The sequence below is a fragment of the Myotis davidii genome, unplaced genomic scaffold, assembly GCF_000327345.1.
Source record: "Myotis davidii unplaced genomic scaffold, ASM32734v1 scaffold1330, whole genome shotgun sequence".
NCBI lineage: Eukaryota > Metazoa > Chordata > Mammalia > Chiroptera > Vespertilionidae > Myotis > Myotis davidii.
The window spans coordinates 1,664,293-1,690,221 of NW_006283826.1; the positions used below are offsets into that span (position 1 = coordinate 1,664,293).

A 25,929-nucleotide genomic window follows, 5' to 3' on the forward strand; every position below is an offset into this window, starting at 1 on the left:
CAATGTCTTTCTTTTTCCCCATCCTGATTTTTTCTCTTTGTGTATACTTTTTCATTTTATTTAGCAGGTTGTTTATAAGTGTTGTTAACAGGTAAAATAATCCTTAAATACTTTCTCTCCTCTGAATGGAACTTTTTAATACACTTGATATAATTTCTTGAGACTTGCCACATTCAGCCTTCTGTGGATTATAGTTATTTGTGCTCACATATTTCCTTCATATCCCCTTGAGGATGACGGGGCAACATCCCACACCCCCTCTAGTTCATTGCGCGCGCGCGCGCGCGCGTGTGTGTGTGTGTGTGTGTGTGTGTGTGTGTGTGTGGTGTGTGTGTGTGTATGAACTTGTAAATGCTAACAGCTTAATATACTGGCTGTCATCTTGGTCCTTTTGAATGTCCAGATAACTTTGAACACAGTACATGCTGTAAAAAGTCACTGGGGAGCGTAGGTGAAAGCGACATGCTTTGTCTCTGCTATCTACAGAATAACGTACCCCGCACCCCCTTTTCCTTATGCAGAATCGCAAGGGAGCTGTGAGTGAGCTGGAACACATTCCTGATGCTGTTTTATGTGATGTGCACTCTCACGACGGTGTTGTCATTGCTGGGTAAGCTAGGACAGTTTTTCACTTAACACTCTGTATCCTAAGGTCTTTTAGTTTTTCGTGTACCCCCTCTAAGTCCCAGTGACATTGTCCTCCCTGGGGAGCACGTGCTTTCATATAGATGGCCCATGTTGGGAGGACCCCATTCTCCGGGATTGGAGAACTCTGAAGTTAGTGGTGAGAAGCGAATTGTGCAGAGCAGATCCGTCTCAGTATGTCTTTCCTAGCTTTAAAACCACTCTTGTGGCAGGTTATGTTAGATTTTCATTAAGGCCAACAGTTTGTATTTTATGAAGACATAAAAAAGTCAAGCAAGAATAATACGTGTTGGCACAAAGAGGTCCTGCTCTTGTGCTCTTGTTCTGAAGCTTTTATTACTGAGGAAGGGCTGTGGCCACACACAGTCTCCCTTCCCCACCACACAGTGCCTGTTTGCTTTTTATTTGTCTCTGTGGCCAAGAAATTTAATTTTAGCTTCTGTAGATTCCTTTGGCTTCTGTTCTAAAAACCACTTTCATGAATTCTTCATATTTTACTACAGAGATGTGTTTATGTATTTCGTTAATGTATAATAAGAAGGTCAGTTTTCTTTTTAGGATGAAGATATTTGGAACTAGATTCTCACACTGTATACTTAGTGCTATAGAAACTTCTCAGTGTGGATTGGCTTAGGCGTGAGCCACCAAGAGAGGCGCCTACCTGCCAGAAAACAAAAACAAACCTTGGCCTTGACAACTTAGTAATAGTCAAGTTTTTCTTTTAAGAAAAACCTCTCCTTAAGAAGCATTCCTTAAAGAGCACCACTTGAATTGAAATTGCAGTCAGATTATTTTAATATTTTGTGGCATGCAATGCCTATGAAAAAGTCTTTTTGCTTTAAACGAGATATGCCTATGAGGAACCCTTATTTTCTTTTTTAGTTTTGTTTCATTTTATATCAATTTTTTTGTAAGTGCAATTAAAAATTTTTTGCCCCATTACAGTTTACATTCTGGTAGCACTATAGAATTACTAGAGGCCCGGAGCACAAAATTCGTGCACAGGTATGGTCCCTAGGCCTGGCCTGTGATCAGGGCCATCTTCCCTGGCTGCCCACAGTGGGACCTTCCCTCCACCCTCACCCCCGGTTCCCCGTTCGCCATCAGGTGATCGGAGCCTGCTGGCCAGGGAAAGGGACCAAGAGGTGGTCAGTGTGCCTCATAGTGACTGGTCGAGTGGTTGTTCTGATTGTTCTGCCATTAGGGTCAATTTGCATATTACCCTTTTATTATATAAGATTATTTTAGAAAGCTTAATGGACCAGGAATCTAGACTTCATCCATCCAGTGCGGCTTGGGCTTCTGCCCCCACTGCTCAAGTGTGGACCCAACAGCTCCTGATATAAAAGGTCCTTTCCTCCCACCAATTCTAGGTTCCATGTTAACTGTGAAAGGGACTACTGTCATTCTAGCTTGAAGGGGTCTCCTAATGTCAGAGACCTTTGAGGACAGAATGTGGAGATTGGACTGAGAGAGTCATAAAAGAAATTAGAAATAAAGGAGACTTTAATCTCAAAAGCCAATTGTGACTTTCTTATCTGGACATGGACCTCACAAAGGCCGGCCAGTGCCAGTCCTTTTTTCCTGCCTCTGTGTTCCCTGGAGGCCCGCTCAACATTGCAGATTCTACAGCACAAAGCAAAGCGATGGCAGTTTGTGGATCGATAAGATGGAACTTGATCTGTGGGTCAGAGAGGCTCCTCACAGCTCCTCTTTCTAAGAGAACCTTACGTTTATGGCCTCGCATCAGATACTTCATATCTTGCTTGTGTGTAGAGCATCTTGTGTTTATCATTAAAATTTTATCTGGTGGTTACGATGCTTGTTTTCTGGGTCAGGTCTTGAATCCCTTTTCATTTGAGACAGCGGTGTTTGTGGTTACCTCATTCCCAATCAATGTTGTATTCACCAGGCTTTCTACAGTTATGTATCTCCAAGGAGCTTCTTAAAGAGACAGTGTCCACCTCATCATTTCTTTCTCTTCTGCTTATCTTGCTTATATTTCCCCCCTTCCTTTCCCTCTCTCTTTTTACACAAGTGAAATTTAGTTTGTATAGCTAGAGCTGAACTATGTAACATTTTTGCATGTAAGCCTAATAAATATATTTCATACAATTGATAGAGAGCAGAGACTCTTGGAAAGTCTCTTGCTTCTTTCCATCTTTTCAATCCTGTGTGTCAGTGTTCGTGGTAGGCAGTCACATTGTTCAGGCCTTCACTAATTTTTATTATGTTAAACTTAGAGTTACACAATCTTGGTGGTTCCTTAGTCTCTTTTCACACAGACCCAGGGTAGCCTTCCGATGCTCATTCACTCATAAGCTCACCTGAGACACTCGGGTACTTATCAGGCAAACAGGACTGGGCCCTGCTTACTCGAGGCTTGTTTTTCCAGCAGAGGAAATACATCATTCTCAAAGCTTGGATCTTTCACATGCTGGTCAGTCAGTCTTTGCTGCCCTTACTCTCTCATGGATGATCATTTCTGTTACCTTTTCCTAATGTTACAGAATTTACCAGGCGACCGAAAAACATGCAGGAGTACCTGGAGATACAGGAAAAACCCACTTATTTTCAGATGTTTCACATGTACTAACTAGTACAGTGACTCAGGAGGTCAGTTCTCCAAATCCTGAGTAAACCAATATGGAGGAAGCTTTCTCTTTATCCCCTTTGGTTTCTTTGTCCCCCAAATAAGAATCAGACTTCCGTGTGTTGGGATGGGGGCCGTGAGACCACACCTAAAGGCCTGGCCCCAGCACTGATAACCCCCTTGGGGGTTGTGTATTGTTCATGGTTTATGGCCTCTGTAAATGGGAGTATTTAGGTAAACAGGTCCTGCAAGACCAGATAATTAAGGAAGGGGCAGTACTGTAGGCTAACAGGAATGTGCATTAGGGATACAGAGTCAGGCTGCTAGCCTCCCACCCCCACCTCCACCCCAAATGTCTTATTTTCCTCATCACTAATGTTCTAAGTCCTTTGACATTTTTTCCCAACCCACCTTTCTCCTCATTACTTTCCTCAGTGTACCTTTGGATTTTTCTACACTGTGCTAATTAGTTACCTTTGACCACATCTTTTAAAAAATGGAAATGTAATTTACATATCATAAAATTCAATCTTTAAAATAGTACGTCAGTGATTTTGGTTTATTTACAGGGTTGTGCAACCATCCACCATTACCTATGATGAACATTTTCATCGCCCCCAAAAGAAACCCAGTCCCCATTCTTTAAAGCCAAATTCAAGTCTTGTCCCCGCCATAGATGTCCATAGCACTCTAGCTGGTGAACCCTTTCACTCCCACACCATCTACCCTTCCCATCTCCCAGGGAAATGATGAGCTGCAGCGGATAGGGCATCTAACCCTGTGGCCTCACGGTTTTCCCAAAACACTTTTGCTTTATATTGTTATTTTAACTTTACAGCCATGTATTTTCTTTCCAGTTTATAAGCATCTTTTAAAACTGGCGGTGGCATGTAATATTTCATTAATGTCCATATAGTACTTACACATCATTTTGTCTGAAGTTAGCATTAAAATTTAATATACAGGCTGTTTCTCCCCCACCTATATTCTACATTATGTAAGAAAACTAGAGAAATTCTTCATTTCTTTTGTCTGTTCTCAGATTCCTTAGTTTTTGCAACTTAGAATCATACGATTTTATTTATTACTTATTTAGTTATTCATTTTAAATATACTTTTATTGATTTCAGAAAGGAAGAGAGAGAAATATCAGTGATGAGAGAGAATCATTGATTGGCTGCCTCCAGCACGCCCCACACTGGGGATCGAGCCTGAAACCTGGGCATGTGTCCTCAACTGGAATTGAACCCGGGACCCTTTAGTCCGCAGGCTGACGCTCTCTCCACTGAGCCAAACTGGCTATGGTGAATCATATGATTTTAAACCTGGAAGGCATGTTAGAGATTGTCTGTTCCCAAACACTCATTTTGTGTGAGATAACTGGTCCAGAGAGGTCCAGAGAGCCAGGATTGGCACGCGTGCCCTGGACCACTGTGCTGTCCCTCTGCAGTGTCCACACGTAGAGTCTGCATCAGGGCCAGCCCTCCTTTGTCATTCTGACTGCTTGTCTGTTATAGTATCATTTTTGTTTTTCTTTTGTGGCACGCATCTTTCTTTTCTGTTAAAAATAAAAGCAGCAATAAAGCCATGCTGTTTTTGTAAAACTGTTAGAAAGTGGAGAAGAAAGCCATCTAAATCTTTGCATGCTAACACAACTCTGGTTATGGTTTTTGATGTGTGTAGTTTATTTTTCAGTAGGTTTTTAAAATACATATTTTTACATAATATAATCATAGCCTACATTACACTTTGGCCTTCCCCCCTCACTAAACTGATGTTTTTTTCATGTTATTGCATACATTTCATTACATTCTTTATTTGTTGCAGAAGCTCCTAGGATATAATTATATCCTAATTTTCTTACTCATTTACCTAGTACTAGACATTAAATTCATTTCATGTGTTTTGTTATTATACGGTGTGAATATTTTCTGTATAGAGGTTTTCAGATTTTTCCCTTTTTAGTACTGTAAATCTTCTTATTTAAAAACTATAAAACACATGCTTATTATAGAAACTTTGAATTCCATAAAAGTGGGTAGACTAAAGAGTTAAAGTTCTTCCATTACCCTCCCCTAGTCTAATTGTTTTCCTAGGCTAGAGTCCCATAAGTGGAGTCGATAGATTTAGAAGAATGAATTCTAGGTTAAATTATTTTAAATTGCCTCATAACCCTCAGCTTCTTTCAGTTTTAACTTTTTGGGTTGACGTCTTAACCGTCCCTCAAGCCTGCTCTCTGTAATGAACCTGCTTTCCATGAATACCATAAATATCAGAGTGCACGCCCCTTGTTCACTACCCACATCAGCCTCCTGCAGGCGGGCTTCCTTCCCAGCCCTCCTACTGAGCTACACTCTCACATTCCCAGGGGGTCGCAAACCAATGGCCTGTTCTTGCCTCATCCCCTTCGACCTCTTGGTACTGTTTGATCTTGTTGACTGGACCCCTATTAAAATGTGGAGCCCATGAATTGAGAATCTTTGTATCCTCAGGCCCTAACACCAGCCCTAGCACCCAGGAAACTTGAGGGGAAAGAAAACTCCTCATATGTCTGAGACCCTGCACTCTCTGAGCTTCCTCACTGCATCTCTGACCGCCTGTCTCCTGCCCTGGTCTTCCTCTGGCCTTTCTCTGCGCCCATTTGGCCCTTTAGCACATTCCCAGAAACTGCCTGAGCCAATTGTTTTCTTTGTTGTTAGGTAAGTGAAGTTCCTTCAGCCGTGACTAAGTCATTCAGACACTGCCTTTACTTCGACTTTCCAGCTAAAATTTCCTATTTCTTTAACTTGAGAAAACTTTGTGTTGCAAAGCACCAATCTCTGTACAATAAGCCACCTGTCTGTTTCTCTTGGGGTTCAGCCTCTGGCTGCACTTTCTCTGGGATCTGATATCACTCCTGAAATATCATGAGGTCCAGTGTGTGCTTCCCTTGTATGTACAAAAAGAGATGTTATCTAGAAAGTTTGTTGATAATAAGCGATCAGAAAGTGTGTTTTTTGTTTGTTTCTTTCTTTGTTTTATTTTGTTTTTTGGTGGTGATAGCTCTGAGAATTTTAGAATGTTTTTCAAATTATGTTTATCACTGAGGAAAAAGGGTGAAGAAACGAGGCTATGAAAGCATCCCTGCGCTGTTCTGTGATGCCCAGGCCACTCTTGCTTCCCAGGTGCACTGTGTGGAAGGAAGAGTGTTGAAAACAGATGATGTCATGAGTTCAAAGAGGTCACATTACAGAACCCGAGATGTAGGTCTAGGTATAATTTGCCAGAAGCATATTTCCTGTGCTGCCACCTAGTGAAGGAGAGCATCTCAGGTAAAACTTAGAGGAGAAAGTCAGACCTGGGTCACTGGAGGCCTTGTGCGCTCTGCTCTGCTAACCATGAAGCTATTAGCCCATCAAAAGCTTTTATCAGAGGCCCAGGAGTGTGGTGGTGTTTTGCGATAAACTCCCTCCTCACTGTTATTAAGATTCCTAAGTGTGAAGCCTGTCAGTGTGCATAAGAAAGCACCCTTTTCTGTTTACATTATAGGACCATTTCCCCCACTTTTGGTTTTTAAAATGTCAGGCACTGTCTTTGTATTGAGGTTTTTCTCAGTACTCCTAAGTGGTTTTCCACTGATAGGATATGCCTTTTTAGGATACAGTCCCCACCTTTACTACAACAGTGACTCACTGGGTCCATGTTTTTCCTCTGCCGAGTGTGGGTGGAGGGAAAAATGTATCATTTAATGTTGCAAAAGATTAGCTCTCTCCTTTCCCTAAAAATACTCAGTTGTCCCATTTGCTCTCATGCCTTTTATCCATCTCCATTCCCTTCGATGCAAGCGTGCCACATCGCTCTCAAGCAGCCAAGTGACTTCTGACTGTCGTGGTTTTCATTTTTATCAGCTCTGTCTGTCCACACAACCTGGACATCAGATGTGAGAGGGTTTCCAGTCTTCCTAGATAGGAAGCAAAATTTTGAGCTAGTTTATATATGCACTGAATCTCTGGTTGGTTCAGTTTGCCTAGTGGCACTTACAGTAGAATGTTAGCCTTATTCTTAGCCACTTTTTCCTCCAGTTATTCCAATAATTAAAAATGTGCCTTTGTATTGACCAGGTACCGTGCCAGAATATGGCTTTGATCAGAAATAGTGCATATTTGCCCTGAATTTTTAAAATATTTTCTATTCAGGAGCCAAAGACCTCAAGGGTGGTGTAGTCAATACTCTACTAGTTTCATGTTGATATGGAATTTTTGGACTGGAACCTGGATTCTTTGTCTGCTGGAGTTGTAGAATGAATCCATGGACAGAGGGTAGTATAGCAAAGGTGGAGATTTATTGAAGAACAAATAAGACTCCCAGGTGGGGAGAGGGAAAGAATCCCACAGAATGGACTCCCACGTGGGAAGAGGGAAAAGGGTCCCACAGACTTCCTGTTTCCATCTACACTAATAAAAGAGAAAGATATAAATTGTACCTTCATGACGCCCACCAGCCAATCAGGAGTGTGTATGCAAATTAACCCAAAGATGGTGGGTTCATTTGCATACACAGGTGCTGAGCTGCTGGGGGCTGGGCGGGACACTTGCTGATGACGCAGGCGTTCTGTACTGCCGCAGCCTCCCCACACTGCCCCAGCCGCTCCAGGCCTCTGGGCAGCGTGGGAAGGTGGAAAGGTGGCTCCAGCCGGAGCGGAGGTGGTGCCGACAGCCAGGGGAAGGAAGGCCCATTCTTGTACGAATCTTCATGCATCGGGCCTCTAGCGGTTTATAAAGGCTGCAGTTCCTGTGTCCTGATATCCCCTCTGATTGGTCAATATTCCCTTTTGAATTGGTTACTATAGTGATTCCTGAGGCCCTCCTCCCTCATAGTCTTTCCATTCCTTCTGGGCTTTCTTCCTCCTCCTTTATTTTGTAAATATAGACCTTTTTTAGTTACTTCCAGTTCCCTTGTCTTAAGGAAATAAAGCTGCACCTGGCTTCCTTGTGTTATGGAGATGTACCTTCTCCCAGTCTGTAGCCCTGTGTTTTTCCATGGACCACAATTCTAAAAATTCCCGAAGCCTGCCTATAGCCCCCTAAAGTTCCTGTTTCAATGTAAATGAATAAAAATGGATAATACCTGGGACTTCTTTGCAGCTCTTCAGATAACAGGTGTTTTTTAAATACAGACTGGTGATAAAAGTTGCATTAGGCAAATGTCACCCCATATTTATACTTACTAACTCATACTTTGTCTTTTTCTTTAAAAAAACACACACACAAAACTCTTGTCAGTTTCCCTTTCAACCTCATTTTATATTGATTTTGTGCTGCTGCTTATTATGGCATTGGTCTGCTTCCCATAAGGAATTTGATCATTACCCGTTAGGGACCTCTTTTTAAAAATACTTTTAAATTTATTTATTTTCTGCTGTGAGGTATACATGCTCTTCTGGTAAATAAGTCTGAGGTAAGATATTGATAAGAGATGAGAGGACAGCATTGCATTTATTATGTCCTTAATGAAGGAGCTCCAGAATGTCCTTAATAAATACTGGTGAACTCATGACTGCATTTATCCATCTCTGGTTCTCCAAGGAATAATGGGAAGGGCCACAGCTACAATAACTCCGCATAATCATCATTGACTCTGGCTCTATTGATTGTGATTAACCAAGATGTATGGAAAACAGTTTTAAGTGTGTAGTGCATGTATCTCGTAAGGTCCATTAAGATGTTCATTATTTTTCAATTGATGCGTCTTAAGCTGCACTTGATGTTTGTAGGAGTGCATTTCCACAAAAAGACTGCACTGTGGGACTGAGTTCATTTTGTTAATTGCATAATACAACACAGTCATGTTTCATAGAAAACAGTAAATACTCTTGATTTCATTGATTTGTAATTTTTGGTATTGCTAACGAAAGGACGGAGTATGTGAGTAGTTCTTAAAACCTCCACACATTAAGGGAATAAATGTTTCTTGCGATGTGGGTGCTGTACTTTTAGGGGCCTCTGCCTAATTGCTCTGTAGGCTTTAAATCACTTCATCGTGTAAGTTTTAAGTCAGGAGCTTCATTCAACATTTACAAGCACAGATGAATGCTGCAGACACATCTCTTGCTTGTGGCAAGGATATCTCCTTTGCTCACAGCCTGACCCAGGGATATAGACAGCGTGGGGGATGGTAGAGTAGAGGACGATCAGGGCACTGGGATGCGCTGGGAGAGGCACCTACAGGCTCAGAGTCAGCTGGGTTTCTCCTGGGAAGTGACTTCTCAGCTGGGTCTGGAAGGATGGTTAGGAGTTGGCCAGGGAGAGTTTAGTATGGGGCAGAGATGCAAATAACTTGTAGGTATGCTGCCACTCCTCACTCCCAAACCGACACTGGGCATTGATAACCCTTTATAGCATTTATTGATCTGGTGAGCTGGATGGAATACAGCTCAGAATCCTTCTCAACACAGGGCGATAGGCAGCCACTACTAATTTATTGGATTTGACACACAAATAAAACCATTTGCTGTTCCTGGTCTGAGGCCTCACTCATAACAAGGCTCCTTTTGGCTGCTGTGAGTACCTGGTCAGAATAGAAACATGATTTTTTTGGGGGTCGGGAGCTGCATGAGCATGGCCCTGTAGAGGGTGAAGTTTTACCATCCCCTACATATGTCCTCCCACATCACCTGTGAAGCAGGTGTGGGAGGCACCATTGCATCTGCCCATCCACACTCCTTGCCAGCATCCTGAGCTTTTGTGTTGTTGCTGTTGGCTTCTTGCCTTCCAGTTGAGATACAGTGGTAGAATTGATGAGTTAGGGTCAGGGGCTGTGTCCTGCAAGCCTGAGTCACAATATTGAAAACAATAAATTCCTTATATTGCACTTAAATGGGGATGGTTCTTAAAAGCTGTATTAGTTTAAAGACACTTCATCGCAGGAGATGGAGAGGCTTGTTGGCTAAGCAGCAGATTGAAAAAAGCCCAAAAACCTGTTTTGATCCCAACTGTGCCACAAAAATGTTTCTGTGACCTTGGGTAAGTCACTTAACCCCATTTCCAGCTTCCTTAAATCAAAACAACCCCCAGGTTATTATGAAGAGCTTTGACAAATATTGTTTTTAGCAAAGAAGACCTGACACCTCAAGCAAAATGAAACCATGCCCCGCCTCTCTCAACCTGCTGGACATTTATATGAAAAGAAAGGTTAAAGGTCGTTTTTAGCTGTATGTTTTCCCTCTTTTTCTTCCGGTCTTTTAGTCCAAATCAGTAGTCTGTTTATTGGAGACTTACAAGTTAATGAAAGCTCTTTGGTGATAAATCATTTTAAATTGGCAATTGCTCTGGCGTGCTGAGCTTGAGAGAGGCTCTATTCCCATTCTTTCAACAAAAAATCAGCTGTGGTCTGTGACCCATTTATTTGGAGGTAAACTCAGCCTTGCCAAGCTTAAAAAAAGATGGCGAAGGCATACAGTTTCACTGGCCCGTGCCATGGGCTGGGACATCCTTACTGCTTTGGAAAAGGCTGCTTCTTCATTGTTTCTTTAGTGCTCTTCCATTAGTTGCAGTTGTACTTTGCAGGGCACTAATTAGAGAGCCATCAACATTGGGGTCCAAAGGCTTACTGACAATGCAGCTGTCATAGTGGTGTCTGAATTGGTTGAGTGTAATTGCCATTAGGCAGCAATAAAGACATCTGGAGCTCTGGAGAAAAATCAGCCCGTTTCCCTACCTTGCTTGGATATCGGTTCTTGCTTCTCCTGGCCAATGTGCTAAGTGCTTGAAGATCACATTTCGGGTTGGGTCCAGGTCCCTCTGCCCCTACCAATGTTTCACCTGGTGAAAACGTGTTTCTTTAGCATTGAGTCCCATTGCCACTGCTGTGCTTGCTTTCACCCATGTTAGATTTTAGAACCTGCAATGGAGTCATCACGCTATTTATTCTCTGCTCCTATCATGAAAGAGACAAAGTCTCTTACATTTTGCTTCCTGAGTCATTTTGTAGCAAAACATTTGTGTTATTATCATGCTCTTTAGCCATGAAGAATGGAGTTAATTTCAATGGCTATCTATAGACAACTTCATGTTTACTGAAATAATTTAGCTTATCTTGTGTTTTATAATTATTTTAATCAGTTTAGAAACACATGCAAGAATTCTAATGCATATTGATGTGTGCATTTTGGGCGTTTCATTGATCAATAGCACTGGAAGGTGGGCAGCAGATATGGAAGGGGGTGCCACTCAAACCATTTGAACTCAAATGTGGATGTCCCCTTTCCGCCATTTGCTTATTGTTAGCTGTGTGTAAGGCACTGCGGTGGAGGCTGTGGCATTGAGGAATGGCTTCACGAGGACTTTACAGTGAGGAGACATGGAACGTACCAATGAATGCCGTTTCTTCAGATATGGGCATGGTAGTTGAGCCAGAGAAGGCTTCATGGAGGAGGAGAGCCTTTGCTAGACCTTGAGGAGTTGGTGGACTTGGGGTAGGTCAGAGGTTCTCAATCCTGGCTGCACATTGGAAATATTGATGCCTGGTTCCACCTCCAGAGAGTTAGTTGTGTTTTTTTTTAATATTTTTATTGATTTCAGAGAGGGAGAGAGAGAGAGAAACATAAATGATGAGAAAGAATCATTGATCGGCTGCCTTCTTCTGCACACCCCCCCGGGCATGTGCCCTGACTGGGAATTGAAGCATGACCTCCTGGTTCGTTGGTCGACCCTCAACCACTGAGCCACATTGGCTGGGCCAGAGAATCCGTTTTAATTGGTCTGGGGCATGCTTGGGTATTGGGAGTCTTAAAAGCATTCCAGGTGATTCTATAATGCGCAGTCAAGGTTGAGACCCACTGGGCTGAGTGGGAAGGAGGGAAGGCTGTGAGCCGAGGTTCAGAGGCAAGAGTGTTTGGAAGCCAATGAATGGAGGCTGGCTCATGCTAAGGAAGGGTAGGAAATGAGGCTGGGAAGAGGAGTGGGCGCTAGGTTGTGGAGTGTTCTCAGTGCTAGGCTAGTAATTACAACTTCATTCCATTAGGTGTTAAGGACTACATATTTACAGAGAACTTCCTGGGTGTCCAGTGCTCTTCCGGTCTGACAGTTCCAGTCACTGATCCACAGCTGTGAGCAAGACTCAGCCCCTGACTTCAGAAGCTTGTAGGTTTGTAGGGGAGACAAACAGTCAGATAATCACACACACACACAGTTGCCATGAAAGTAAGTCTAGGCTGTGTAGATCATAGGGCACCTGGTCGAGGAGGGTAAGGGAGAAAGGCAGGATGATTCATGGAGTGAAGTATTTTTGAGGACTTGGCTTGTGCAGGGTTGACTGGAGGTGGGAGAAGCTTAGATGTAAGGGGGCTGCCATGGTAGAGCTGTGAGGGCTCAAGGGATGTAGATAGAGTGGCATTCCTAGGAATGAGAAGAAAGGGTGCAGCGATTTGAACGTATATTGCAATGTGGGTAGTGGGCAAAAAAAGAATCACCAGCAAAAATAAGGAATTGAGCAACGGGCTACTTTGGTGGTGAGCTGGAACTTTTGAGGACTGCACGCATTTAACTTAAACTTGTGGAGTTGCAGCGTGAGTGGGACAACTTCATGGAAGAAAAGACTTGACGGGATATTAGATGTTAACGGAGTGCTCTTCTCCGTGGCATCTCTGCCCTCCCTCTCTCCTCTTCCCTAAGTAATGAGAGAGCAACACGTTGCATCTCACAGGTCACTGTGGTGGGATTCAGCAGTTTTCTAAGTTTTGTTTGGTTGTTATTGTTTTACCTGGGACCTCATCATATTAAGGACTGGGGGTGGGGTGGAGCTCAGCCACCAAAATTCTCTCCTCTGTACTGTGGCACCTGAGGGGTGCCACAAAGGACCACATGAAGACCACTGGTGTGGTTCCATGTACAGGTTAAAAAACAGAATGAGACTAATGGAGTAGAAATACATTTTCCTGGTTTATGCACTTCTTTTTCTCCAAGTTCTTTAATTCTCTGATCTCTAAATTCCCTTTCTTCACTCACCTTCTCTGAATTTCTGAAAGATGTTGTCATCCTTCTCACCTTTCTTTTCCTTTCACTTCGAAATTAACCCGAAGAATCTACTCACACAGTCTAGAATTCCAAACATGTCATCTCTGTTTAATGTCTCTCGCTAATAAGGAAGTGGCCTTACTCCGGGGATTGCCTGAGTCATTTTCGGAGAGTCAGGGTGAGCCTGGAAGCTTCGGTGCAGTGGGGTGTGTGTTCTTGTGTGGGATTCCTCCTTATGGAGGGTCATCTGGAACACTGCCCGGAGGGTCCAGGAGCCAGCAGCCGTGCTTCGGCCGCGGTGCTATCAATATCCACCCTTGCTTGTGCATCACCAGGCTAATGACACCGTGGAGTGAGTGTTTCTGTTTACTGAGGATGAGTGGTCAAACAGTCCCATCAGTCCAGTGTTAGAAAGCACGTGCCTCTTATCTGGCTCTCTCTACACGCACACTCTCCAGATGCTGTCTGCCTGGAGAGGACCCTCCAGCCTAGAGAATCTGCGACAGAATGACCTTTGAATTACACAATCTTTGTATTCACTGCCAATTATTAATTTGAGAGGAAGACTACTTACTGCATTTAGTAAATGAAGCACTCCTGAATTAAGAGTATTCTTAGTTTCCTTATTAAGAAATCTCACATGAGAAATTGATCTATAACTACTTTGTAATGAATCATACCATAGATTGTAGTAATTAAATAAACCTCAGAGGCTATTGTGTTCGACTCCACATTTTTAACGTGGGATCAAAGAAACCCTGAAAGGTCCAGCTGGTGTGGCTCAAGTGGTTGAGTGTCTACCTATGAACCAGGAGGTCATGGTTTGATTCCCGGTCAGAGCACATGCCCGGGATTGTGGGCTCAGACCCCAGTGTGGAGCGTGCAGGAGGCAGCCAGTCAATGATTCTTTCTCATCATTGATGTTTCTATCTTCCTCTCCTTTCCTCTCTGAAATCAATAAAAATATATTAAAAGAAACACTGAAAGAACAATGGCTTGGAAACCCCCTAAATTGTCTGCCTGTGTTTGTGTGGGTACATATGGACTCTTATAACATCTCTGATATGCTTCCCTGCAGTTGCTTTACGTGTTGAATGGTGCCCTCTGAAGCAGATGTAAGAAACTTAGCATAAATACCCCAGTGGCAGGCAGTGCACCACCTCGTCATCTGGCCAGGCCATTTTACTAGTGGCCTCGTGTCTGAGCAGGTTCTGGCCCTGCTGTGGCTTTGATGGAAAGCTTCATTTGTTGGAGTGGCAGTAGTAATAGCAGAGAGTGAGGGCTCCTATTTTCTAAGTGGGCAAAACTGGGAGTGCCATGCATTTCAGCAAGAGCTTTTCATGAGAAGGCAGCATTGTCTGGCTGCTAAAGGCAAGATTTAATTGTTTCAGCAAATCAATTAGTCTTTAGGGACTTTAATCAGTCAAATCTGATGCATGGATGAGGTATTAGAAAGCTTGTGCCTGGAAGACCATTAGTCTTTTAGTTTTTCTCTTGCTCTCTGCCTGTCTTTCTTGTGTGTTCATGTATGTAAATACTGTGGCTTCTACAAATTTATGCTAGTGATCTCTTTACTGGAAGAACTTAAGGTTATAATAGTGTGAAAGGAAAAAAAAGATCTCGATACCCACTTTTTTATGGTCTAGTGTTCTCTTGAAGTTGTCAGCATTGTGCTCTGAGAATGTGAAAGGTGTTCACAGCCTTTCTGTTACGCAGGATGACAGTTTTTCCTGTTGGAGTCACTCATCTGAACAGTGTTGCAGGGGTGGTTCCACTCCAACCAAATCTTCCTCCTCTGTTGTTTTAGGCTCTCCCCATTTTCTCACTATGGCCCTGCTCTCTGTCTCCACTTGGAACCAACGAGGTCCTTCTTTTCCAGATACACATCAGGGGACGTGAGGGTGTGGGACACCCGCACCTGGGACTACGTAGCCCCCTTCCTGGACTCCGAGTATGAGGAGGAGGACGAGCCTGGAATGCAGCCATATGTCTCCTTTGTGAGGATAAACAGCTCGCTGGCGGTAGCGGCTTATGAGGATGGTAAGTAACCACAACCCACCTCCCTATTAAGGAAAAAAAAGCTTTACAGAAATTAAGCAGCTGTGGCTGGCTCCCCCATGTCGTGGGCACACGCACACGTTCACACACATTCGCTCACACTTGCCTTTATGTGAAGAAGTTGGCCAATAACCCTGAGTGCATTAGTAGGCATTGGAGCACAGCACCCGTTATACTGGTGCTTCATTCCTACTGGAGCTGTCGGGCTGGTGTGAGAGTCAGGCAGGGGGCTGGCCAAGCCATCTTAACAAAGAACTTGGTGTAAAATATTAAATATACTTGGCCTACTTTTCCTTTAGTCTCTGCCTAGTTCAGAGGGAACAGTGAAAAGGGTAGACATAGATCATCTATTGACAAATATGGAAATAGAAAAATAAAAGTCAGTGCCTACCTTTCCTGGCACTTACATGATTTATGGTAATATGTTGTCTCGCTGGGACTGATTTTTGCACATGAGCAACTGTGGATTTCAGAAGTAGGTGAGAATAGTCTAATACAGGAACACTTGACAGTTTATAGCTAATAGAATAATAGTTGCAATGGCCGTGGAAATATTATACTTCTACCTCATGCTCCTGACTTCCACTGTTGTGTAAAGTTTGAATTTCCGGAAACTGTGTTTCCCTACTTGCCTGAAAGCTGGAGCACAGATAGTTGAGAATATTCATGTTCATGTCATGGCCCCATTGCAGATCTTCAGAGTCAGTGCTATCGGTTGGCTCAGAGGGCAACCACTGTGGTAAAGTAAGTGATGGGGAATTTCATATCCATATGCCATTGAAAAAATAAAAATTAGGGCTGACATCTTGAAAGTATTTTCATTTTATTATTTTAACAGCATGAATGCTGTTCTTTTGGCTTGACATCAGTGGACCCTTTGATGGTCTTTTTTTCAGCCTCTAGATATTCAGCTAAGCTGGGTATCTTTTGGTATGTAATATTTTTTTTTTGTCTGTTTCTTGAGATCCTGGATAGATAACATGCGCAGCTTGAGTGTGTTTGCTACTTTCCAAATTATCAGTGAAATGTTGTAGTACTTTTAAGTTAGAATCATACAGATTTAGAAGTATCCAGTAGCCTCCTCTGCCACACACACGTGTGCACACATACTCATTTTTCTTCTGGAGGGGAAACTGAGGCCCAGAGCCATCAGCTAAGTGATTTGCTTGTGGATGAGCCATTAATCAGTGGTGAATCCAGAACTGTGCTGTGTACCCGGGGCCCTAGTGCTGGTCGTAGTGCTGGTCAGGTAACAGTGAACACAGACACAAAAACAGGCACCCGGCTCTTGTACTCCCACGTCTCATATCGTGTGAGCTTGAAAACAGAGTTTGAGGTGATGTGTAGGTTTGTATTGTTGGTTAGAATTGTCTTTGTCACCACTGGGAGATGATGTAGATATGATAGAAAAACTACTTTTGTCTGCATGTACTTGGCACGTAATTGCCAAAATATATATTAACTTGGTTTTTAATGAAATTTCATACTTAACATTCAAACAGAGCAAAAAAGTATGAAATGTAAACAAAATGTATCCAGAAAGAAGTTGCAGTGTTTCTCCCTGTTCCTCTACCTCTAAGCCCCCTCCCGTTTCACGCTTAGACGCTACTCTAGGTATTTTTCTGCACCATTGCTTTCATCTCCAGACAACACCCCTTGGTATCTTTCTGTGTTACCACTTTCTGTGTTACCTCGTTCCTTCCAGCCTGTGTGGTGTCGCATCATGTGACTGTGCTCTAACTTACTTCTTAGGGCCCTCAGTGATGCACACATGGATGGTTTGTTTTTGTCACTAAAAACAGTGCTGCAAGCAATATCCTTGAACAAATATTGTGATGGATGGACTTGTGCACATAGTTCCCCAAGTAGTGAGGAGAGAGAGGTCAGTGACTAGTAATTACCGAGGTGGAGGCTGTAGATGCTTTTACATTTTTATAAAGATTGCCAGCTTACCCTCCGAAAGGGTATGAGAGTGAACGTTTCCTCATGCCTGTCGCAGAGGTGGAAATGACATCTCACTGATGTTTATATGAACACCTTTTCATTGTGTTATTAGTTGTTTCTATTTGTTTCTCTGCAAATTTCGCATTCTTATCTTCCCCTTTTCTCTCTGTGTTATTTTTTTTTTTTTAATCCTCACCTGAGGATATTTTTCCATTGATTTTTAGGGAGATTGGAAGAGACAGGGAAAGACAGAATATCGATGTGAGAGAAACACATCGATTGGTTGCCTCTTGCTTGAGCCCTGACCAGAGCCCGGACCGGGAGGAGCCTGCAACCAAGGAACAGTGTGTGCCTTTGACTGGAATCAAACCTGGGACCCTTTGGTCCGCAGGCCTATGCTCTATCCACTGAGCCGAACTGGCTAGGGCTGTGTTGTTATCTTTTCTGGTTGAAAAGAAAAGACTAAGGACTATTTCAAATACCTTATTAAGTTGTCATTTACTCTTTAGTGAACTGTGTTTGTGTGTTATTTTTCTAGATGGTAATTGTGTGTGTATGTGTGTGTGAGATTTTAATTTTTAGTTCATAAAGGAGTGGGTTTTATTTTATAGCTTAATATTTTTGACTAGGCATATATTTTTGGAGTCATAAAATCAAACTAACACAAACAACTAATAACACAATGAAAATATATTGGGAAGTCTTGCTTCTATTCATTTTTGTCAACTCCATTGTAAAGCAGCCATATTTTTTAGTTTGTTGTCAATCCTTGCATATTTTTGCATTGCAAATATGAATATCAATTCTTATGCCCCCTTTTTAAAATAAAGGGTGATATACCACCTTATAGTAAGTAATTCATAATTTGGCTTTTTTCACTTAATAGCATATATTTTTTGTTGCATAAATTTGATATGTAACATTGTATAGTTTAAGGTGTATAGTGTGTTACTTTCATATATTTATATAGTGTAGTATGATTGCCAGGTACAGTATTATTGTCTAAATTCATTATACTGTGCATTGGAACCTTATGGCTCATTTACTATTTGTTACAGGTTTATACCTTTAGACACCGTCAATCATTTCCTCTGGTAACCACCATTTTACTGTTTTTTACAGTTTTGACTTCTTTAGATTCCACATATAAGTGATTATACAGTATTTGTCTTTCTCTGACCATCTCACTTAGCATAATATGCTCAAGATTCATCTATATCAGCGTTTCTCAACCTGTGGGTCGCGACCCCTTTGGGGGTCAAACGACCCTTTCACAGGGGTTGCCTAAGACCATCGGAAAACACATATATAATTACATATTGTTTTGTGATTAATCACTATGCTTTAATTATGTTCAATTTGTAACAATGAAATTGGGGGTCACCACAACATGAGGAACTGTATTAAAGGGTCGGGGCATTAGGAAGGTTGAGAACCAGTGATCTATATTGTCGCAAATGGCAAGAGATTGTCCTTTCTCATGGCTGAATAATATTCTGTTGTGTGTACATACCACATATTTTTTATCCATTCATCTGTTGGTGGGCATTTGGGTTGTTGCCATACCTTGGGTATTGTGAATAATGCTCTGATGCACATACATATCTTTTTTTAAAAATCCTCACCCAAGGATATTGTCATTAGTTTTTAGAGAGAGGGGAAGGGAATGGGAAGACAGAGAGAGAGAAATATCAATGTGAGAAACATCGATTGGTTGCCTCCTGCACGCACCCCACCAGGGCCAGGATCAAACTTGCAACCTTGCAGTGTATGGGATGACCTTTCTACTAACTGAGCCACTCTAGGCAGGGCAACATGCATATCTAGAAAGATTGTGCATTCTAGTTTATACAAAATACACTTCTTCTCCATACCTGTATACTATTCCATTGTTGGGGAACTGTATTGTTTTCAATCTATTGCTATTACAATATTGTAGTGGAAAACCTTGTATAAATGACATTTTATAGTTTCCTATAAAAATGCAAATGGGGCTATATTATTTTGCACTCTTATCAGCAAGGTATGAAGGCGTTCTCGTTTCCTTACAGTTTTATGAGCAAAGTATATTTCAGACTTTTAGGTATTTGTCACTTTGATAGAAAAGAAATGGTATCCAACTATAATTGCAATTGACATTTCTCTTAGTGTGGGAGAGGTTGAGTTTTTTCACATCTGTACCTACTAATTTGTTTTTCCTTCTAGAGGCCCAGTGCACGAAAATTCATGCACTGGAGTGCGGGGGAGGTCCCTCAGCCCAGCCTGCGCCTTCTTGCAGTCCAGGACCCCTCGGGAGATGTCCACCTGCTGGCTTAGGCCCGCTTCCTGGGGGATCAGGCTTAAACTGGCAGTCAGACATTCCTCTGGCAGCCCAGGAGTCCTCGGGGGATGTCCATCTGCCGGCTTAGGCCTGCTCCCAAGGGGATCAGGCCTAAGCCATCAGTCGGACATCCTTAGTGCTGCCGCAGAAGCAGAAGAGGTTCCCGCTGCCGCCACCACCGCTGTGCTCGCAGCCATCAGCCCGGCTTGTGGCTGAGCGTAACTCCCCCTGTGGGAGTGCACTGACCTCTAGGGGGCAGCTCCTGTGTTGAGCGTCTGCCCCCAGGTGGTCAGTGCACTTCATAGGGACCGGTTGTTCCTCGTTGTTCTGATGTCAGGATCAATTTGCATATTACTCTTTTATTATATACACTGACCACCAGGGGCAGCTCGTGCATTGAGCGTCTGCCCCCTGGTGGTCAGTGTGTGTCATTTTGACCAGTCATTTCCAGTTGTTCTGCTGTTAGAGTCAATTTGCATATTACCCTTTTATTATATAAGATAATATATATTTGTATTTAAATATGTTTTGATTGATTTTAGAGGGGAAGGGGGAGGGAGGAGAGAGATAGAAATATCAATGACGAGAGAGTAATTGATTGGCTGCCTTTTGCATGTCCCACACTGGGGATCAAGCCTGCAACCCGGCCATGTACTCTGACTAGGAATTGAACCATGACCTGGTTCATAGGTTGATGCTCAATCACTGAGCCACACTGGCTGGGCTAGTTTTTCATATTTAAGTTTTGATCAATATAGAGTTCATCCTGGAATAGTATGAGAGATGAATTCAAGTATATCCCTTTTCTAGCATCTCTTCTTAGAAAGTCTATATCTGCCTCACTGGTTGGAGGTGGTGCCTTTACAAGTTTTTAGGTATGAATTCTTTTAGGTTTTGTCTGTTTCTGGATGTTAAGTTCTGGTCCAGTGGTCTGTCCAGTTGTTTACATTCACATTATCCTATTTATCAGTTGTATCCTGTTCTGGGGGCTATTCCTGTTCTAGGTAAAGTCTGCAGTACTTCCATGCCTTCATCGTTTGCCCCGAAATCTGTGACTTGTCTCAAATTCCTTTTGCTATTAGGATTGTTTCTTTGATAAGAGCTGTTGTGTTTTCTTGCCTCTCTGTTACTCTGAGCTTGTTTACCAGTCTGATTGGGGTTGTTACTATTTCTGAGGTAAACAACAACTTCTCACTTTCTCCCCAGACCTCAGGTGGCATTGTCTTTGGTTTCACTTCAGTTTAACAGATTGTCATGGTGGTATTTATACCAATATATTCATGAGTAGCTACTTCTGGGTAAAGACAGATTGAAATAATCAAACGTGCATTTTTACATTCCTCCTTTCCAGGAGCAGAGAACAGACTCTTCTTAGGCACAACAGGGCAGAAAGGAAACTTTACCTTGTGGGGTCTGCTGTATAAAATTTGTAACTATGCCCCACAGAAGAGGAGAATTGGACAATAAAATGAGTTAATGAACTTCAGCTCCCTGGTTGTGCCAAAGGGAAGCTCTGTAGCTGTCGAAACCCGATGGTGATCCACACATAGAAAGAGTCAGATCCAGAGGAGAGATGGAAACAGCTTTGGGAGAAAGTGAGTCATCCCTTCATCCTTTTCAGCCTCCTTGCGCGCAGGAACATTGTACACCCACCTGGGGTATTGAGCTTTGGCAAGGTGATCCACAGTTGTGATTTTTTGAATTCCAACCCACTGGCCTCATATTTCTTCTGCCTTGTTTCCGATTGTCAGCACTGGCCATCCTCCAGTTGATTTTACCACTAATTGTGTTGCACGTTACCGTACCAAAATGAATCAAATCAAAATGCTTTTCCTGGAGCATTAGATAAAGCAGGCGAAGGTTCTGAGTAATGAGCAGATGCTGCTAATGCAGGGACAGTGGGAGACCTTGCCAGGACTCCATCTGCTCCATGCTTGCCTGCCTTTGGCCTTGAGCCACAGCATTAGGGAACGGCAGTGTACTGGAAACCCACTCCCTGTTCACAGAGTTTGTCTTGAAAACTCACTCTTTGCAGAGAAATGAGGTTACACTCTTGTTAGGTGCAAAGAAGGTCTTACTTGTTCCCCCTAAATGGGAAGAAGGGGGACAAGACCCAGTGCAGTTTAGCATGTGGAAACCTAGATGGGACAGCCAACAGTCGTCTTTCTTTGGTGCCATCAAGCAAGGCAAAGTGGCTTATCCACTTCTGCAGCACTCCTAGCGTCATTGTCTGACACACACATGCTCCATTGTCCCGGACTGTGCTGCCCTGGGCTGAAGTGGCTCTGATTTCTCATTTACTGACATATTAACAATGGATGGAAGTAGGTCTCTCCAAGCTTCTTTTCAGCAGTGAGCAGTAGGACTGTGTTTTAGTTAGGCGGCTATGGAGACTGATTTTGTTGAGTAAAAGATCAGTTCTTGATCATTTTGCTTATGTTTCTTATTTGTATGTGAATGATGACATTTGATTGTAATGCCCTAACCTTTGAGTGCAATATTCAGTCTCCTCCCCTGCCCTGGTCAAAATGGAAGTTTGAGAAGTGGATTATGAATTTACTAAAGCATTGGAGATGGCTGAGACAGTTGGCTGTGGATGGGGAGAATTTTGTGGGGGTTTTTTTCAAGGCCTTTTTTTTCTGGTCATTTTTCTTTTAGAAGTTTCAGTAATCAGTTCTTGCCTGAAACCTTTGCCTACTGTGCTTAGATTTAGGAGTCTTAGACTCTCAGTGAACAAAACAAAATGGAACAACTTTCTGACAAAACAAAACAAAACAAAATACCTGATATATTCTTTTTTCAAAGATAGGATACATTAATAAATTTAAACAATTTCTTACCAGTAGAAATGCTCACATTTCAAAGCTGTTCAAATTGGAGTTAAAAAAGGAAATGCAGAGTTCTGAACTGAGGTGGTTATTTCTGTGTTGAAGTATTTCTTAAGGCATTGAACTCTAACATTGACTAACTGGTGCGGTCTAGGGTGTTTGATTTCAAAGGCAAGCCATAGAGATTGTTTCTGTGATGAAGGGAATTACTGAATAAAAATGCCTTTTAAAGGTTTTTCTGTTTTCAGTGAGAGGAGTTTGAAATTCTATTTGTTTTACGCTTGATTATGAATGCTTTGTAACCAATAGGGCAGTATTCCTCAAACAGGTGGCCACAGATACAATCACGGGTGGGAGCTGTGAGATCTTTAGGAACATTTTTAAAATCTGGGTATCTTTTATGGTAATCTAAAAATAGTAAAAAGAATCTGGATCTTTTGATTTTGTAGCTGAACCATGCTGTGGGGTTTCAGTATTTGAATTTGCATTTTGTAGTCACAGGCTGTTGGCACCAAGTGATCACCTACATGCCTTCTAATGCTTTGTTTTTCACACTGAGAATACACCGATGAATCTTAGAGGTCTTGAGCTCTCAAATTTAAGAAACACTGGAGAGAGAAGTTCCCATGCTGTAGGCACAGACGAGCAGGTGATCAATTTTAGTATCACTATGAAGTTTTGAAGTTACTAGTGAAAATAATATGAAATGATTTTCTCATGCAGAAAAAAATGATATATTGAATTTATGATATAAGATTTGGTGTTAATCCTTTGGCTTATTGGATGGTTTTACTGAACAGTGATTTTTAATAAGACAGTCTGATGCATAAATTCAAAGTAGCTGTCCTGTCTCACTACAGTTAAGCTTAAAAACCAAAAGGAGCAGTAAATAGTACAGAGAGGCTTTGAGGAGGTAGCTGAAACTCAAGAAATAAATTGTCCAAGTTCTTAAATTTACCTAATGAAAACCAAGCATGAATTAGTTTTTTGGAAGAAAATAATAAAATTTTAAGTCAGAGAATTTCCTTTTCAATACTTAGCATTTTGGTTGTAGCATTTATTCATCCAAAACCCTAGAGCTCTTTTAAAGCAGGAATACATATATTTGTGGAATATATTCTTGTTTTAAAAGCAGAATGTGCCTGCCTTTTTAGTCAGAACACCATTACGCAGGCACATGGAGTAGGAAGGCAGCCTAGTGAGGCCAGGGACAGGTACAGCAGGAAGTCCGAGTGGGGCAGTGGCCCGGCGGGTTCGGGAGGTTGGCAGCATACAGGGAGATTATTGGGCAGGTACGTATATTGAGGATGATGGGAGCCAGTTTTCTTCTTATTGGAGAAGCGAGTTACAGATATGGAAAGGGGGTAGTCAGAATGAACCCTGTAGGGCCAGATAGGAATAGGAAGTGTCTATAAAATTCATGATTTTCAATGTAAACAGAGAAGTAAATAGAATTGTGTGGGTGTAAGCATATATGTTCATGTATGTCCTAGCTTTGTTTGCTGAGAAGGTATAAAAGGAGCCACAGCCTAGTAGGAATGAATGAGCTCACCTAGTGCTTAGACCTTGAAAATATCACTTTCCACTGAAAGGAGCCAGGACTACTTGCAGAAATGGCTGACTCCAGGGCTGGGGCAGGGATAGTCTCCAAATATTTGAAAATTAAACAGTATACTCCTTCTAAATAACAAAAGAAAGTAGCAAATATTTTGAACTGGATGAATGTATGGGATGTAGCTAAAGCAGTGCTTAGATGGAAATTTATAGTATTAGGTGCTTCTATTAGAAAAGAAAAAGTCTCAAATCAACATTATAACTTTTTACCTTAAGAAACTAGAAAAAGAAAAACAAAATAAGTGTAAAGAATAAAGTAATAACGTTAAGAGCAGAAATCAATGAAATAGAAGAGAGAGAAAAACAATACAGAAAAATAATTGAAACAGAAAACTGGTTCCTTTAACAAGATCAAATTAATAAATACTAGCCAGAGTGATCAGGAAAAAAAGAGAAAAGAAATTAATTGCCAACATCAGGAATGTAAGAGACGGGGACATCATTACAGAGACTACAAATGGTAAAAGGACTATAATGAAATATTTAGACAACTTTATGCCATTAAATTCAACCAGTTAGATGAAATGGATAAATTGATTTTTTGAAAGACACAAACTACTAAAATTCACTAAAAAGAACTAGAAAAATGAAATAGCTTCATTTTCATTAAATTGAATCTCTAATTTAGAAATTTTATACAAAGAAAGCTGCAAGCTCTGTCACTTTACTGGTGAATTCTACCATTGCCTTGAGGCTAAAATCAGATAAAGAAAAAAAGTATAACTGATACATGAAAATAAGTAAGCTACAGATTGATATATCTCATGAATATAGACGTAAAAATCCTGAATGGAATATTTGAAAATTGAATCCTGCAATACATTGAAAGGGTAATACGTTATAACCAGTTAGCATTCATCCCAGGAATTCAAGGTTAGTTTAAAATTTGAAAATCAGTCAATATAACTCATCATGTTAATAGAAAAACCATCTGATCATCTCAGTGAAACAATAATATTTTATGAAAGCCAATTTGTACTCATGATAAAAACTCTTAGTTCATTGACCAAGAAGGGAATTTTCTACACCTGCTTGAGAGCATCTATGAAAAACCTACAGCTAATTTTATATTTAACTAATGGCCTGGTGCATGGGTTTGTGCATATTGAAAGGAAATTAATTAGAAGGTGGCCAGTGGGGCGGGACTGGGTGTGATGGGCCAGACACATCCTGGAGCCAACCTCCTGCAGTCCCTCCCCTGCGTATGTGGAGTGAGTGACCTTGGCCTGGCCCACAGGGATTGGGCCAAAACCGGCTCTCCAACATCCTCCGAGGGGTCCTGGAGTGTGAGAGGGCACTCTGCAAAGTTGCTGGTCTACAGGGTGTGGAACACAAACACAAGTGTGCAGTAAACCAGATTCGGGGCCGACAGTGCCCCAGCAACAACATAACCCACGGCTGAAGGTGGAATCACACAGTCCAGTGAGGAATCAGGCTCCCTCCTCTCTGGTTTCAGGGTGCAGCACCCGAGAACCGCTGCTGCCAAGTCACTACAGCACGACAGTTCCTGCGTTGAGCATCTGTCCGCTGGTGGTCAGTGCTTGTCATAGTGATAGGTCGGACACTTAGCATATTAGCCTTTTATAGATATAGACTAGAGGCCTGGTGCACAAAAATTTGTGCACTGGCGGTGGGGGGGGGGGTGTCCCTCAGCCCCACTTGTGCCCTCTCACAGTCTGGGACCTCTCGGGAGATAACGCCCTGCTGGCTTAAGCCCGCTCCTGCGTGGCAGAGGGCAGGCCCAATCCCTAGGTGCAGCCCCTGGTCGGGCTCAGAGCAGGGCTGATTGGGGAGTTGGGGCGCCACCCCCTGTCGTGCACAGAGCAGGGCCCTGCGGGAGTTGGGGAACTCCCCCCTTCACACACAGAGCAGGGCCCATCAGGGTGTTGGGGAGCTCCCCCGTCACGCACAGAGCAGGGCTGGTCAGCAGCTCAG

At 42.3% G+C, this 25,929-nt stretch overlaps 1 protein-coding gene across 1 annotated transcript in view; it reads left to right on the forward strand.

Annotated features, from left to right (window-relative positions):
* Positions 1–25,929, forward strand: part of FBXW8 (F-box and WD repeat domain containing 8) — a 90,488-nt gene that overhangs the window by 17,554 nt on the left and 47,005 nt on the right. Inside the window, exons 3-4 of the mRNA XM_015567570.1 lie at positions 522–610; positions 15,110–15,270. Of these exons, the coding sequence (XP_015423056.1) occupies positions 522–610; positions 15,110–15,270 (250 nt within the window). The remainder of the gene's footprint in view (positions 1–521; positions 611–15,109; positions 15,271–25,929) is intronic.